We start from the raw sequence: 17,160 nt of genomic DNA on the forward strand, positions 1-17,160 counted from the left end.
AAGTTAATGTGAGAACCTATTAATAAGCACACTATACGCATATATAATATTTTGAATTTGAATTCTCTAAATTCTAAAATGAATCTAAATTCTAAAATGAAGAAGTTAATAAAGTGGTAAAATAAAAAGCTAATCATCATTGATTTTATAACTTCCATAAAATGTGTACCCCACTATCTTAATTTAAGAGTAATTAATTTCTCACTTTATCACTTTACCAACTCCTCCACTTTAGAATATCTTGATACTGATATTTTTGCCTGTCCATACTTCATCATTGGTATCAATAACCATAACACTAGAAGGACCCGATAGTTTCTGATATGATCACATGGGAAAATGGCATCACTTATGGAGGAGAACTCAAGTACAATTATGACTTTTGTCACCGATAAGGTAATAAATTCTGTTTTATTTCACAATAAATCAGATAGAGGGTCAGGGATTCTAAATTAAACTACATGACCCTTGTGGCTTAGAAATTTAACATGTATACCTCTCCATTTTTCTTTCGCCTATGGCAATGTACATTAAAACAACGAAATTCATTCCTCTAGTTATTTACTTCAAGACATCATTACTTGTTGACTTGACGCTCCATTTCAAGGGTAACATAATTTGTTCCTCGTGCATCTTCAGTCTACATAATGAGCTATTCTGCAATGCTATTTCCAAGCGCAGGACTACCATCTTGAACTATTTCTTCGACTGGGTTTTCCTTCGCCCAGACAGCAGCATCTAAATATCCAAGCTGAAAGAGTCTATCAAGAATTGCATCATCTGCTGGCTCGAGAGCCCAATTGAAAAGCTGAAATAGTTCAATGCATAACGATCAATCATCTCCTGTCCTTAAGAAAACTGTTATGACAATTCAAAAACTGCATAATTACCTGTCGGGGGCTAGTAACATTTTCAGGATTGCAATCTGGACTAATCCCTATCCCTTGCAATCCCAATCGGCTAGCTGGGAAAGCACAAACACGAACCTGCAGAGAGGAATATGCTTATTGAGGTCGAAATATGACAAGAGTCTCATCAATCATAAATTCTTTTAAGCATATCAGAATTGAAACAAAACAATCATAAAGATCAAGAATACCGTTCGTGTTGCAGATGTTGGTGGCATAAACAATGTCAAGCCCCCATCAACGCATAGTCGATTTCTAAACCTTGTTGCTGGTCTTGGTGCAAGATATCTAGAGTACAATCAAAATAAGTTACAAATTCACTTATCATATATGCTGCGTTAAGAAGATCACATCCAACCAAGTAAAAATGGTATACTAACAAATCACCCTGGAATGAAGGAAGAAGTAAAAACTGCATTGATGAGATCTTCCTTAGAATCAAACTGATCCACCAGCAAACCCCTGGGTCTCCAAAGAAGCTGTGTCACAGCAACTGCAAGGGAAGGTAATATAATAAGGCTCGGCCGCATCCAGTCTACTACTGATAAAGGAAAATTAGACAGCTCCCCATCTTCACTTTGGAGTTATTTATTTTGTTCCAGACACAAATAATATAATTATAACATTAAGTTATAAATGCAACTTTATAACTAAATAGTATATGATTACTGTAGACAACACTATACAAGACACGCCACATTTTTCCTCCTCTATAGCATATCACTTCTAGCTATAGATTTTATAATTCTGTTAAAAAATAATCTAGATATCCAATCTCACCCCGAACTCTCCCATTCGATCTGACATGAACATCATCTGGCAAAAATTTCTCAAGAACGTCCCGTAGAACAGCCTACACAGAAAAACAAAAGAACAGCCTACACTCAAAAAGCAAAATAAGGCACAAGCATAATATCACAATAAAACAACTTTTATGATCCTTATCTAGGGATATCTCAATATTAGCAGCGCAAGTTACAAAATAAAAGAAAATCAGACACACCTAAAGAGTCTATGGTCTAACCAAACAGAACAGAACAGATCATAGCTTGCTTATTGCAAGTCTTTGTGAACACAAAAAGTCCAAAATAAGAGGATCATGAGTGTAAATAAGAGTATAATAATGGCAAGTTATTTGAACTAAATCATCACTGATCCATTGGTAACCGAAAGAGAAACAAGCATAGATACCAAGAACGACTAAATATTAAACAAGTGCCGAGTCAAACCCCAAGTCGAAATGCAGTTCCCCTGTCGCGGCAATCGGCAGCCAAGATTTTAGTAGCATTCAAGCCTTCTTCCATGCTAGCTCCAGAAGCAATCACAGCACATACTATAGCTCCTGCAGAGGAACCAGCTAAAGGAGTAGTTTCCTGCATCAATACAAACAATTCCAATCTAAAAATCAATAATTTTGATCATTTCCCAAATAATTAATCAGGCAAAAAGAACAGCACATGAAACAAGAGTTGTTCTATAAAAAAAAGACCTTGATGTAACCATTTTCAATGAGGAATTGAGCAACACCAAGATGGTAAGGGAAGAGAAGACCAGCAGCAGAGAAACTAAAGCCAGGGCTTGTGACGACTCTGCGTTTGCGCTCAGCTTCAACGTCCTTCACTCTCTGCTCCCAAATGACGTCGGGTTGGATCTCATCCTCCACCACCGCACCAATCCTCTCCTCCTCTTTCACCGAAGCCGAAGAGGAATCCGCTACGATGCTTCCTCCCCTGCTGCCCTTGATCAGGCGCGTCGCGATACCTAAGAACAGCTCGCCGGTGGACACCGCAAATGATTTCTTCTCGGAGGGTTCCGGCGGAGGCGGAGTGGGAGGAGGAGGAGTGGCGGTGGAGTTTTGCGGTGAAGAATTGGATGCGAAGGTGAGGAATTGGGTGGTGGTACGCGGATGGAGGAAATTAGGGTTAGGGTTTGGGGAAGGGAAACGGTGAAGATTTGCCGATGAGAGAAGATAGGAGAGTGCAGTAGGAGCCATGTTCATCAACGTGTACATCAACAAACTCACACACACAACACATACTTGTTTTCTTTTGGTCGGTGATTTCGATTTCCACGATGCATGTTAGGTTTTGTTTTTCTGAGTTCTAATTAAGTTCTTTTTGTGTCAATATTTGATGAGTCAACATGTACAAATTGATTCGGAATGCTCATTATTGAAGGGTGAAAATTTAGGTGTTCAAATTTATTCTATTATATAAAAATTAAATTTCTGCATTTAATGGTGGAACTAATGTGGTATGTTTCAAAAAATGTTTTTCGATTTAATTATTTTAACTCATTCAATTTAATTTATTATTATGACTTAATTATATCAACTAATTGATTTGATTAGATATTTAAATATTAATATAATTTATTATAATATATATTACTTAATTAATTTTACTATATTAATTATAATTTGTTATATTAGTTAATTAATTAATTATATATGCATAGAAAAATAAATATAAGGATGATTTATATAATATTGATAATATTATATTAGCACGGTGATTTTTTTTTGATATCATATAATATTGATAATGATAATATTATTATATAGTATTATATAAACTTTCTAATATTAGTATAGAAAATTAGAGAATTATTTCTTATGGCAATTACTCTTAGTGGAATAATGTATCCTCATATAGTATTGATAATTATTATTTAATTTAAAGTAGTTGTACGTGGATATGTTAAATTTATTTTTCAATGCGGCTTTTCGGTTCTGGCCGAAGCAGGTGACGCTTCGGCCTGTCCCTCGAGTATCCTTCGTCGCCTCCTTTGAATCCTGCCGAGCGGCGTTGGCTCGGCCCTCCCGTATGCTTCCGCTTGCCTGCACGCGCCTTGGCGTGCGGGGCGCGGTTCGTCCGGGCGTGCTGGGTAGGGAGTTTACTCAATCGGGCTGGTAGACTCTGCTTGGTTAATTCTGTTGTCGCCGCTATTCCCACGTACCAGATGCAAGTCTCTATTTTTCCCAAAGGAATCATTAGTAAATTGGAGTCTATGATGAGGAATTTTCTTTGGAAAGGATAAGTTGATGGAAGAGGATTGAATCTTGTTAGTTGGAAGGTACTAGTTACTCCAAAAAAATATGGAGGTTTGGGGATTAGAGATCCTTATCGTGTAAATATTGCTCTTCTTGGGAAGCTAGTTTGGACTTTTTTCCAGCAGCCAAACAAGCTATGGGTCCAATTGTTGGATGCCAAATACCGATCATCTCTATATGACTGTTTTAGTTATCCTAAGAACAAGGACTCTCCCATTTGGAGATGTCTTTGCAAGGCTTGGGAAGTGTTGAAGGATGTGTTTGCTTGGTGTATTGGAGATTTGAACCAGAATTTTTGGTTTTCTAGCTGGAGGAGAGAAGGACGGTTATCTAATGAGATGGATTATGTTCACATTTCTGATTCGAATCTCCGGATACAAGATATTTGATCGGTTGGTAGGTGGCATTTGGATACTCTTTATTCTCCTTTATCTCAAAATCTGAAAGGTAATATTCTCTCTTACAATCCAGATGAACAAGCAAGTCCGGAAGTGGGTTGGTATTGGAGTGGGTCTGCTACCAAAGTCTATAACTCATGCAATGGTTACTTGTGGTTGTGTAAGCAACTGTTTGGTTGGGAGGAGCGGGAGAATTGGCTTTGGCTTTGGCGTCATCTTGTTCCGGAAAGCATAAGTTTTTGGCTTGGTTGTGTCTTAAAGAGGCTCTTCCTAATGCAAGTTTTCGCTTTAGAAGAGGGATGTCGTCATCGGATAGGTGTCCAAGATGTCTTTCTAGCCAGGAATCAGTTTTACATTGTATTCGGAATTGTCCAAAAGCTCAGCTTGTCTGGCATAGGTTGGATATTTCTTGTCATCCTTTGGATTTGAAGAACTGATTCTTGTATCATAGCAGAGAGCATCCGTTCAAGTTCTTTTCGGGATAGCAGAGAGCATCCGTTCAAGTTTTTTTCGGGACTTTGGTGGATATGGCGAGTAAGGAATAATGACATATTTAATCCCCATGAAACTTGGCCTCCGGAAAAAGTGATTTGTCTGGCATTAACTTCAGAAAAGGAGCTTAGGAATATTCTTGAATTACAACGTATGTCCCTTCCCTCTACTCTAAATGGTTTTTGGAATCCCCCATCCATTGGTACTTTTAAGATTAATTGTGATGCTAGTTATTTTGGTTCGGGTGATAGTGTTGTTTTGCTTGTGTTATTAGAGATTGTAATGGGAGTTGGCAAAGGGGGTGTTTGGGAATGATTGAGAGTAATAGTATTCTTCAAGGAGAATTGTTTGCTATTTGGAGAGGATATCTCTTAGCTTGGGATGTGGGTCAACGAGATGTTATTTGTGAGACGGATTGTAGATGTTATTTGTGAGACGAATTGTGTGGAAGCATTTAATCTTGTTACTAATCACCAAGATAGTTTTTGGTTTATTGATCCATTGGTGCTCAAAATAAGAGATATCATGCATTGGAATTGGCGTGTTGACTTTCGTTTGATTATGAGAGATGCAAACACGGTGGCAGATATTATGGCAAAGATGGCGATGAAGTTACAACTTTCGCATGTGGAGCTTCTTTCACCTTGGGAAGAGTTTAAGAGTAGTCTTAAACAGGACTGCCCCTCTATTTAAGCAGTTCCTTGTTTTATTTGTTTTGTTTTTCTTTGTTTAATTTATTTCAGTCACAAAAAAAAATTTATTTTTCAATAATGATCTAAATAGATAAATCTAATTGAATTGAATTACTATATAAAATATTTTATATTATTAATATATTAAAATTAAATTCATTTTTCGGTACAGAATTTTATAGGTGAATTTTATACAAGATTAAGTTATTTTTTTTTATTTATCTTATCTGTGTTACTTTATTTAATTTTAAGTAGCATCATATTTACAACTACTGCGAGTATAATATTTTATAAAATATGAAAATCAATTTATTTTATAATTTAAATATCAATATTTGAGTTAATTTTAATTTAACTTTTTTAAATTAACGTTATCTTTTATTTAGATCTTAATTAATTTAAAATACAAAAATACTAATCTATCTTTTTCTCTTTAAATAATAATAATTTTAATTTATTTATTGTCTTTTTTTCTTTTTATATTTTGTTTAGCAAAGATAATATATGGATTAGGATGAAGTTAAAAAAACACTCTATATGATGCATGTTTGGCACTGATAAATTCATATGAAATAAAAGAAAATAAAATAAAAAACTAAAGAATTATGAGTTGAATGGTATAAAAAAATTCATTGAAGCCAAGTATCTGTGTGTTCTCATATCTCGTCTCATTTTTTAAAGTTCAAATACATTTAAATGTACAAATTTTAATTATATTTGTTTTTTTCCTCTTCAATAAAACTTCCATCTCTTCCTATTTTTGCTATAGGTTTGTCGTTTATTTAAAAAATACAAAAAATGTTAAAAAATTCAAAGAAATTAAAACTATTTTTATATTTTAAAAAATTAAATGCTCTTTTAATTAAATATCTATGTAATTCCTATCTAAATATAAATTGTATTTTAATATATTGAGTGGTAAATATAAAAAAATATATAATAAATAAGTTAAAATAACGAATAATGAGATATCTATCTATTCTATTATATAAAAATCAAATTTTTGCACTTAACGATAAAGTTGACGTGGCATTAAATACAATTTATTACGGTGGATTAATTATATCAACTAATTAATTTGATTAGATATTTAAGTATCACACAATTTAATATTATGTATATCAATTAATTGAATATAATTGTTAAAGTACAATTAGGATTAATTAGATCAACTAGCATTATTTAACATATCTGAATATTTATTATAGGATATTACGTTTTTATTATTTCGATTCTCTTAGCACCTATAAATACCCTTCTATATCGTATCATTCTACACAACTTGATAACACACAAACATTTTCTCTACTGCTCTCTCTTACCCTTTCTAATAATAATAAATATAACTTAATTTAGTTAGAAATTCATTATTTTATAATCTTATATAAAATAATCTTTTTATCACTTTCGATAGTTTGACTTTTTTTTCTTTTTCTTTTTTTTTCTCTTTATATGTAATTTTGTTGTGCGTTAACTTTGTTTATTTAATGATGAAATATACTCATGTTAATTCTATCATATAATAGTTTGTTTTTCTCCTATGTATTTTGATTTGTATAGTTACTATTGATCTTACTGTTTTCGATCTTATTGTTTTCGTTTTCTTGAATTGTTCTTTATTTTTTTATGACTTGATAATTTAAAAAAAAAGCAAAGAAAAGAGAAAAATGGCCAAAAACAAAGGTTAGAAGCCTAAAGCAACAACACCATTCCTCAGTATTATTATTATTAATATAAACTTTATTATTTCTTTTCTAACATTCTTTAATACAAGCTTCGTTCTTTTTTTTTAATTATTATTAATACTTTTATTCTTTTATTCTCTAATTATAAATCTTCTTATAATAATTTTTTAATAGGATTTTTTTTGGTCTAATAAATTATTTTCTCTATTTTTTGTCAAAAATAATTTATATTAGAAAAAAAGATACAAATTAAATTTTAAAATTCAAATTTAAATAAGATGTGCAAAGGATAACTATTTAATTCATTTGGTCGATTTAAACACTTTGTATTATTGCCATTGAAAATTTTAAATACTATTATAAAATTTTAGATATTTTTATTTTATTGTTTTTAAATTATATATTATACCATGTATTTGAAAAATTTCATCTTTTTTAAAATAAGTGTGACATTATATATTTTTTTAGATACAATAAATGAATAATAAAATTAAAGTGAGTAACAAAATTAATTATATAATAAGATACAAATTTTTAAAATTTCTAGCACAATTAACAAATAATTTTTAGTTTCAAAATAAATATTTACTCTATTTTTATCTTTTATTTGATTTTTTATAATTTTTTCTTGATTTTTTTAATTAATTATATACTTTGTGTTTTGTAGAAAAAATTTATCCATCATAAAATACAGAAGACTTAATCAAAAAATTTAAAAAATTTTGATTAATCACAAAATAAAAAATTATTAATTGTGCTTTAATTATGTTGTAAAATATAAATTGGGACTATTTAAAATTAGTTTTTTACCATTAATGTTAACTTCAATCATAATAATGTAAAAAGTAAAAATTGTATATAATAATTTGATTTTATTATTTATACTACCAAATTATTCTTTAATGTATTACATCCTATTTATTTTTATTCATTGATGATCTTTAATTGTCTATTTTCAATAAACATTTCCTCTGATTAAATTAATTTTTTTCAATTAGTAATATAATTATTGTGATATTTACTTTATTTAGTAATATTTTTTAATTTATTTAATCTGATTAATCATCTCTTTCTTATTTCATACTAACTAGTCTAAAACCCGGGCTACGCCCGGCCAAACAATATTTCATTAATATATATGATATTTATGTTAACTTTTCAAATAATATTTAATAAATACTGCTAAAATTATATTTAGGCGTAGGAATTTAATTGTACATTTATAAGTTTAAGTTTACTGTTACATAACAAACATATAAAAAAAGGTCTAATTTTTCAAAGGTTGAAAATTAATAACCATTCATACTAACAATTTGATCATGCCAATCTAACACACTTACTGTATTAGAAAAATAAGTAGAAATTAAAATAAAAATTATTGAAATTTATCATGTGTATGGCTCATGCACTAATTAATCTATTTTGTTATATTTAAATTTATATTTTTTACTGAAAGAGTTAATTTATTTAATATATATGCATATTTAGTGGTTAATCTTTATTATATTATTGATGTTTAATTCGGTTAAAAAATTAATATTAATATTTGCAGTGGATAATTTTTTTAATATTTTAATTAATATTTTTTTATCATTTCTATAATTTTTTTTTTCAATTCATAATTTTAATAACACATTTTAACTAAAATTATAAAAAATAAATAAACTTTCTATTAAAAGAAGATTATTGAAATGATTTCTCTTTTTATATATATAAACTATTATGTAAATGTGTCAACTATCAAATATCAATCACTTAGAAATTTTAAAAAAAGTATTTTAATAAATACAATTCTAAAATTGCATTCGACTTTGATAATCCTAATTTATTTTATTATTCTGCCTATTACTTACCACACTTTGTAAAGTTCAATTTAAACGAAGAAAAAACAAAATATAATACAAAATGTTAACCACAATGGTTTGCCAATGAATAATAAATTGAACATGTCTTAATATTCAAATAGAGGTATTTGTGTAATTTTTATTTTCTGATATAAGTAGTACTTGAAAGAAGTCTATATATATTTTTCCATAAAAATAAAAATGTTATCTTATTTGAATGTGTTTTAGTTGTAAAAAGTAAGAAGCAAAAGCCTATTATGAAATTTATAAACTGATGCTTGTTGACAATGTCAAAGATATGGGGGATAAAATTGCCACTACTTATACTCATTTAACTTTTATAGTTTAGCACATTATACGATAAGTATTTGATGTATTCATATGCAAATTTTGTTTGAGCTAAATAGTATTATAATGAAATTATCTCATCAACTCATGACATATTTAAGCTATAAACAAAAAATAAACAATTCAATGTTCATAAAAATTCAATTCAATTAAATAAAAAATCTTATTTTGTTATTATCAACGCTTTTTTTTTGGACGGGTATTATCAAGGGTTTTAAACAATGAAGTATATATTTTTCAGGTTTATTGAATGATAAATTTTTTTTACCATGGATCAACCAACAAAATTTACACCCAAAGATATACAAAATAGTTGTCCGAAAATGAAGATTCTAGTCGCAATAAGCTCCAAAAATGGACCAAGGCACGATACAAATTTGTTGTGCATAACTTATACCAATCATTTGTTAGAGAGAAATTCACATGAATCAAATTTTTGGGTCACTTGTTCTCGTTAGTTTGGTATACGTCCTCAAACGTTATCCAAGCTTACTTATCAAAGTATAATTTTCAGATAAAAGTTTAGTTTTTTTGATCCACCAGCAATATTACATTGACTCTTTTTTCTTAAATTTCAAGAGACTTCTTTTGATAAATGTTTAAAATTTCAATGTATAATTCAGTTCCTTTCCTTATATTTGATCCTATGTATAACATCACTTTAAAAATTTCAAAAGCATCTTTGAATGTAAAATACAGCAAGTAATCACTTTTTCACCCTATTAATTTAGCTACGATGCTATTGTAGAACATCATATGATTTAATGACATATGCTTTGAAGGTGGGTGTAACCATCATATGAAGACAGTATATCATAGGACTGGTTGATGAAAAGGCCTACAAAACTGTGGTTATTTTAATATCTACATCATTATACATTCTAGTCATAAGATTTTTTTGCATTTTCATATTGACTAACGAAGTGCCAAAGGAAATTAAACTAAGAGCATAATCAATAAGTCATCTCCAAGTATGACACTGATTTATTCAAAAATTCATAATTTAAGGTGTGTTTGTGAGTTTTGACCTTGGATTCATTACCGTCATGAAATAAAGACACCAACAGCAGAATTAGTTGGGTTGGTTGACATTCTTATATCTGACTTCTTGCTGAAATGAACAATACTCAACTGTTAACAAAATAAGAAAATGCTCAACCGACAAATTTGCCTTGTTGCCAACATCTTGAATCTTAGCAAGTTTGGGATAAACGCTAAGCTTTCTGTTCAACACTAACAAAATTACCTTTTCCAAATAGATCTCGAATAGTTAATAGTTGGGTTTGTCTCAACCCAAATCCTAAAATCACACATAAAACCATCTCATCAAAGCATCACATGTTTAAATTGCTAACAAAAAACAATTTGTTCAAACACATTATGAACAAATCCAAAGAAGAATCAGATAAACTAAATTTATTCTCAAAAGATTACACCATCAATCATACAATTTAGTCATGAATAATTTTTTTTTATCTTCCATAACTTTTTGCTAAAATCTTCTAGACTAAAATTAAAAAATACACAAAAATGTTATATTTTATACTTACTATGTAGTTTTGCATCAGTAGCTTGGGTCACTTTCTTTTTTTTTTTCTCCAAAAAATTTGAACATTTTGTTGTCCAGCACCAAAATTCTTTTATTTAAACAAAAATATTATCTACCATGAACATTACATCACCTTACATTTGTATAGTATATGCCACAACAAAGGTGGCATAGTTTCAGAAAGAAGAAAAAATTCAAGTGTTATCTTATTTTTCTTTTTCTCACCGTCTTTCCTTTTTAAAATTCAAGTGTTATCTTGTTTTTCCTTTTCTCGCTGTCTTTCTTTTTTTTATGTTATATACAAATTTACCAAAAACATAAAAAAATATTGAAAGATCCAAAGTATAAACATACACACCTACGAAAACCGCCCAAGATAGTGCATACCGTGCATACAAATATGTGAATTTGGTATCTAAATTCCTGTAAGATATTTTTTTTCCTAAAGGAAGGTACCTTAGGCCAATCATGAAATTGCAATGAAGTCATCTTTTTAAAGTTGGGATAATCCATGAGAATATTTAAGCTTGGACTTTGATATATGTAACATCCACTATCAACAGCAATATTTACCAATGTCTTTGCTTGATCTTCAAACAATTCTGTTTATAATAACAAAGTTGAGATTTGCCATCAAACAAAAATCAGAAAGATAACAAAGATAGATGTGAATATCATGAACAGCAATTTTTAACGTAAATTAAGACAACTCACATCAAATTGAACAGCCTAAAGCCCAACAACTAATTAAAAGTAAACACCTAGAAACTAATTGTAATTACTAATCTATTAAATATAATAAAAAATAACAGAATGCAAGAAATATAATCAAGCATAAAACATGACAAAAGATTATATTCTTTAAAAAGAGAAGTAAAAAAAGAAGCCCTTGCCAAACCAACCTATTATTCTCCCATTCTAGGATTTTAAACAAAACTACCATTTGCAAATTCTTATTGGAATGCAAAATATCCAATGGGGGTGGGATTCACCATATGAAAAGAAATAAGAATATTTCACAATGATCTAATAAATTCATATGAAAAGAAAAATAAATCCCATACCGGAATACAACTCATTTTTTGAAGACCAATTAGAAGATTGTCATTCATTATCCTCTTGTGTGTCTAGGAATTCACATTCTCTATCAAGTTGGCTTAGCAGAAATGATCAAAAGCACACTAAGAACATCATAAAAGAATTAATATTAAAACTATAGCATTCCTAACACTTTGAACATTGCGAGCCCCATAATGGAGGAGAACATAAAAATCCAAAATAGTAACAAATAATAAATACACACAAAAATATTGAAAATTAACTTAAATAGAATAGAGAACTTATGAAAGGTCCACATGGTTAATATAAAAGACACCAATAAAAAAACAAAATAGATTCCCTAATCAATGATCAAGATAAAAGCTGCAAAGTTCAAAATAACATATAAAATCAATGTCCAAAACAAATAAAACTTTTTGATAAATATACAATCACTCACTTATCTCTAAAAACTTTTTGAACATCTCAACTTCAGCTTCCAAAACACTACCTTTTTGGATTTCACTATCTCTCGCAAGTCCTCTAATTACAAAAATATGAAAACTCCCTGCACAATTACCAAGCACCATAATAGATTTTCACTTTAAATATTAAAAGAAAAATCATATACAAAAGTGATGCATATAATATTCACAACCTCATAGTGGTTGGATTCAATATAAGGGCTCAATTTATTTTATTTTTGAAAAAAAAAACATTTGCAAACATTTTATAATCTCTCACATTTTGTTGGTGTTAGCATTTGAAAGTAAGTCCAGAATGATATGCATGTAACACATTTTTCTGCCATTCATCTGAGGAAGTACTTAATGAATATGCATTGAACCAAACTCTCCATTGAAGCTTATTACTGACATATATATTTAAACTTACATTCTTTTATTAGAGCAAAACACAAAATAACTTAGAATTTAGTCTTAGTTTGTTAACTCAAAACAAAAGATATATTCGAACTTCATAATAAAGAGGAAAGCATAAATATATTTTAGTGTAGGATCCAATTAATTAAAACCCAACTGATCAATTAAAAATTGCTAACAACGTGATGATGGGAGCATATTCAAAACAAAATGGATATAACATCGAAATGTTTTTATCCTTTCTTTTCTTTATGTCATATAATTTTTTAAAAACAAAATCATTTTGAAACTCAAATCAATTTGTTTACTGAGTTCATAGAGTAGTTTATAAATACACATGTAATTTCTCAAATCTCTATTGAAAATTAAAAATTTGGCACTCAAAAACTCAAAATTGCCACTGAAAATAACAGATTGACAAAAGATAATCCTACCGATATATCTGCTACACAGACTACAACAAAGTTTCGGTAGTATAAGCATCCCAAAAGTTTTCCATTAATTAAGAGATCACCAAGTGTTGTCCATCTCACATCAACAGAATCATGACAAATAATAGTATCCCATGAATAATCCTTTGTTAATGACCACACCCCTACTGATGAGATAACCTTTTTGGAAACATTCTCACAACTGGGCTTGCTGATGAAAGAAAAATACAAAGGAAACACATCAGCTTGTTTGTAACTCAATGGCCTTAGCCTATTGTAATCTTCTTATCTTGTAATCCACAGAATTAATCCATATAATATAAACATAGTTAATAGCATTAATGATGTAACATAAAAAACAATCCAAGATATTGAAGTATGCTCAAAATATCTTACCTGAAAGTATGCTCAAAATAGACCCTTCTTTGTTTGTTTTTTTTTTATCTTTAATTTTTTCTTATAGAAGGAAAAAGAGAGGGACAAAGCTTAGTTACCACTTACCAGTACTCGAAAGTATGCTCAAAGTAACTCAGCTCGCACTGCTTTTGAAGGGTAAGCCTCCCTTGAACCAAAGACATGCACAACACCACAACTCATGTTCACATTTCAGCAAAAAATTCTCTTACAGAATTATTTTTTGCATTACTTGATGATCTTCATTACTCCAAAATTATCTGTTATAGAATTTCCAAAAACAAATCCTTTTTATTCAAACCAATTCCAGCTAATAAATCAAGAACTCAACATCTTTCGAGAAAATTTATATTGGCGTATGTGAAGTGCTAGTGATGAGAGGATTGACATACCAAATGAAAAATTTCTAACAATGTGATGGTGGGTGCAAATCCATAAATCTGTGTTATTTTAGTCATAACAAAATATAATCAAAATCCAAAAATGAAATGATAGAATAATACCTGTCTGCTGGGGTACTTTAGGGAGCTTTGATATGATTCATTTTCAACTGCATCTGACTGGATAGAGTAAGCTGAGTTTACAGGAGGCATTGATGGAAACTCATTCTGATGCTTTGAGGGAGTGAATTCGAACCACCAAAAGCTTGTCTGTGTGCTCCCCTCTTTTGTCGAATCATTCCACCGTTTCTGATATCAAGATCTCCTAATCATCTCCTCTTCCAGTACGGCACACCATTCTGCCACTACACTCTTCCAGAGATGCCATTGAGCCACTGCCCTATCTGGTGCTTCTGGCTGGCTTGTAAGCTATCAAACAACAAAAAGAATAAATAAACAACTATCAAATGCACAAATTAAATTTTATCCAAAATCCAATATCATTTGATCAGAGGACAAATCAGAAATTCTCAATAATTCATATATAGTTCATGTAGTTTATCATATTTATTAAGATTTTGCTACAAAAACAATTAAAGAAGATTGATTCTAATCCCACAATTAATTTTTAATTTCTTTATATTAAATATTAAGGTGGTCACATGAATGCTATATTTAAAGAAACCCTAAACCATTCAACATTTAAAAGTTAAGGACAAAGTTCTCACAAACATTACCTCCATCAGCCTAGTGTGAATAACTGAAACCATCATTGGGTGAACTGGAAGAAACACTGAAGAGGCAGTTAATAAGATTGAGTTCTCCTTTCTAAGGACCCTTAACAGACACTGCAGAATAATTATGAAAATTTTAAAAGACATGGAGAACATACATAGATGGCATCAACATTCTCAAAAAACAAAGCTTTTTTACTCTGATTCAATCACAGTTTTAAGGAATACAACAATTTTCACTATCTATACATCAGTTCAGAGCCTTACACAGTAATATTAGATGAAAGACTCATATCCAAGAGATTGAAAATTGATATCACAGCAAACAGTCCTTAAAAACTGATCAACAATTATACTGTTGGTTCTTTGGCTTTTGATTGCAGTTTATAGTAAAGGAAAGCAATTAATTATTTTTTCTGTTGAGGCTAATGTATTAAAAGGAATTATATATTTACATGTAAAAGTATATATGCATAGATATTTGAATTGCATCCACAACCTAATCAGCAATATAAAGCTACATTGAATAAGTAGCTGATGAACAATCACAATGATAATACGGTTTAATAATCAAACTTCAATATTTTTTTTGAATACTCAGACGTACTTTCTCCCTAGGTTTTCCTCTAATGATGTGTATGAATATCCTTTACAATTTTCAATTTTCAGTTTATTAAAACCCGAGTCACAGACTCACAGACCAGCTTGATGGAAACCTGAAGCTTATATCACCAAATAAAAGAGAAGGAAATCAAACAAATCATCGACAATGTGAGAAAAGCTCTTAACGCTAGTTTCTTGTCCTTCTCATACAGTATAAACTTCCTTAATATTTTACTCAAGACGTTGTATTTCAATAAAAAAAATATTTAATGGCAGAAAAGAATAGGAGAAGAAAAAAACACAGTTCGATTCCTCAATCATGAATATTCTTTCCTAAAAAATTGAAGAAAACGATACACAAAGAAACATGCAATTATAATTCACCATTCAGCTCAAGCTCGAGGTTTCTCAACCAAATGCATCTCAACGCAGAAAAAGCAAAAGGAATAGCAAGTCAATGCAGCGGAAGTGAGAGAGAGTGATGGCTTACAGTAACTCACAATTTGCACCCAATTTGCACGGGATTATGCTACAAGATTATGTTCCTACACCCAATTTGCAAACCCAATTTATCATATAACAGCCCATTAACTTTCGATTAAGAAAAACACTTGTGATGGCTTACCAGTAAATTTGCAAACCCAATTTATCATATACTCCCATCAGTTGTGTACACCGGATATTCAAACGGAGTAAATGAAAGCCTGAATTGTTAAAAAAGTATAAGATGAAGAGATAATTAACATAAAAAGGGGAAGCTTAGGGAGAGTTAGACGGAGAGTAGTTACGCGCAGCAACAGAAAGGAAGTTGCTTGAAGGGGGTGCGATGAACATCCTATCTTTGCTGTGCTGCTTCTTCCCCACTCTGTCGCCTCTGAAATCACCGTGAAAGCTCTGTTCGCCTCTGCTCCTAAAGCTTGCATCTCCTCCTCCGCCTCCTCGTCTCTTAGATCTTCCTCTCCTCTTCTTGATATTCAACTCTCTTGCCTGTGACTTGTCCAGTACTTCTACCACGTCGTCGTTATGGACGAAGAAGATAATAAAAGAAAATCAACCAGAGAGAGCGCGCGAGAAAGAAAGAAGAGAAAGAGAGATTGAAAGAAATCAAAGAAAGCTTTGATTTTTAAACTTCTAATTTTAATTTTGTTCACTCTTACCCTAATTTCAAATGCTCAAGTTTAAATTCTGATCCAAAAGGGAAAGAACGCGCCCACAGGTGAAATATGAGAAGAATCCAAATTTGATTTTAATTTCAAATATCCCACCTAATTTCTGTTGTTGTATTGAATACTGACAACTTCAGGCTTTTGTTTCGTTCGGTAGGATTATCTTTCATCATATCATATATTGATTATTATTATTAGTTTTTTTAGTGTACCACTTGTCATGAGTGCAGACATACCACTTGTTGATCATTGAAGCTGGACACTTGTCGGATAACAAATCTATTACTACTCTCCTATTATATATAAAAGTTTAATTATCCGTGCCATGCACGTGATAAAATTAAAATTATAATTTTAAATTATTTTATTAAAATTAATTTAAATTATAATAATTTGATTAATAAAAATATAACATGTTATGTATTATTTGTTTTTTCTTAAGCTAGTTAAATATATTAATTCTTAAATAGTTATTAATTGGTTTTAGTAATTTACTTTTTTTAATAAATCAAACATATATATTAAATGTGACCATAAATAACTTA

General features: G+C 30.1%; 1 protein-coding gene and 1 long non-coding RNA gene across 8 annotated transcripts; both read right to left on the minus strand.

Annotated features, from left to right (window-relative positions):
• Window positions 1–380: 380 nt before the first annotated feature.
• LOC107468819 (uncharacterized) lies at window positions 381–3,008 on the minus strand. Its single transcript, XM_016088190.3, has 7 exons — window positions 2,398–3,008; window positions 2,138–2,281; window positions 1,689–1,761; window positions 1,296–1,401; window positions 1,100–1,196; window positions 891–986; window positions 381–808 (listed from the first exon to the last, which is right to left on the minus strand). Exons 1-7 carry the CDS (start codon window positions 2,917–2,919, stop codon window positions 653–655), a joined length of 1,194 nt encoding a protein of 397 aa, XP_015943676.1. The 5' UTR covers window positions 2,920–3,008; the 3' UTR covers window positions 381–652.
• Window positions 3,009–10,988: 7,980 nt separating this feature from the next.
• LOC107468832 (uncharacterized) lies at window positions 10,989–16,743 on the minus strand. 7 transcript variants are annotated; one of them, XR_008003873.1, is made up of 8 exons: window positions 16,238–16,713; window positions 16,075–16,153; window positions 15,940–15,994; window positions 14,850–14,960; window positions 14,236–14,541; window positions 13,322–13,992; window positions 12,467–12,574; window positions 10,989–11,570 (listed from the first exon to the last, which is right to left on the minus strand). It is a non-coding gene; the product is annotated as an uncharacterized LOC107468832 (long non-coding RNA). The 7 variants fall into 7 exon arrangements; XR_008003872.1 differs by lacking the exon at window positions 10,989–11,570 and having other exon boundaries at window positions 11,577–12,574; XR_008003874.1 differs by lacking the exons at window positions 10,989–11,570; window positions 12,467–12,574 and having other exon boundaries at window positions 13,147–13,992; window positions 16,238–16,456; window positions 16,607–16,743.
• Window positions 16,744–17,160: the final 417 nt, after the last annotated feature.

Source organism: Arachis duranensis, chromosome 10 (genome assembly GCF_000817695.3).
Source record: "Arachis duranensis cultivar V14167 chromosome 10, aradu.V14167.gnm2.J7QH, whole genome shotgun sequence".
Taxonomy (NCBI): domain Eukaryota; kingdom Viridiplantae; phylum Streptophyta; class Magnoliopsida; order Fabales; family Fabaceae; genus Arachis; species Arachis duranensis.

What these genes read in the sequence shown, in the direction of transcription:
- LOC107468819 (XM_016088190.3), bottom strand. Translation starts at nt 2,919, where the DNA reads ATGTACACGTTGATGAACATGGCTCCTACTGCACTCTCCTATCTTCTC. An exon ending in ATCGAATGGGAGAGTTCGGG is followed by an intron (nt 1,402 to 1,688) that starts GTGAGATTGGAT and finishes CTTCCCTTGCAG; the next exon opens with TTGCTGTGACACAGCTTCTT. An exon ending in ATGTTACTAGCCCCCGACAG is followed by an intron (nt 809 to 890) that starts GTAATTATGCAG and finishes GAACTATTTCAG; the next exon opens with CTTTTCAATTGGGCTCTCGA.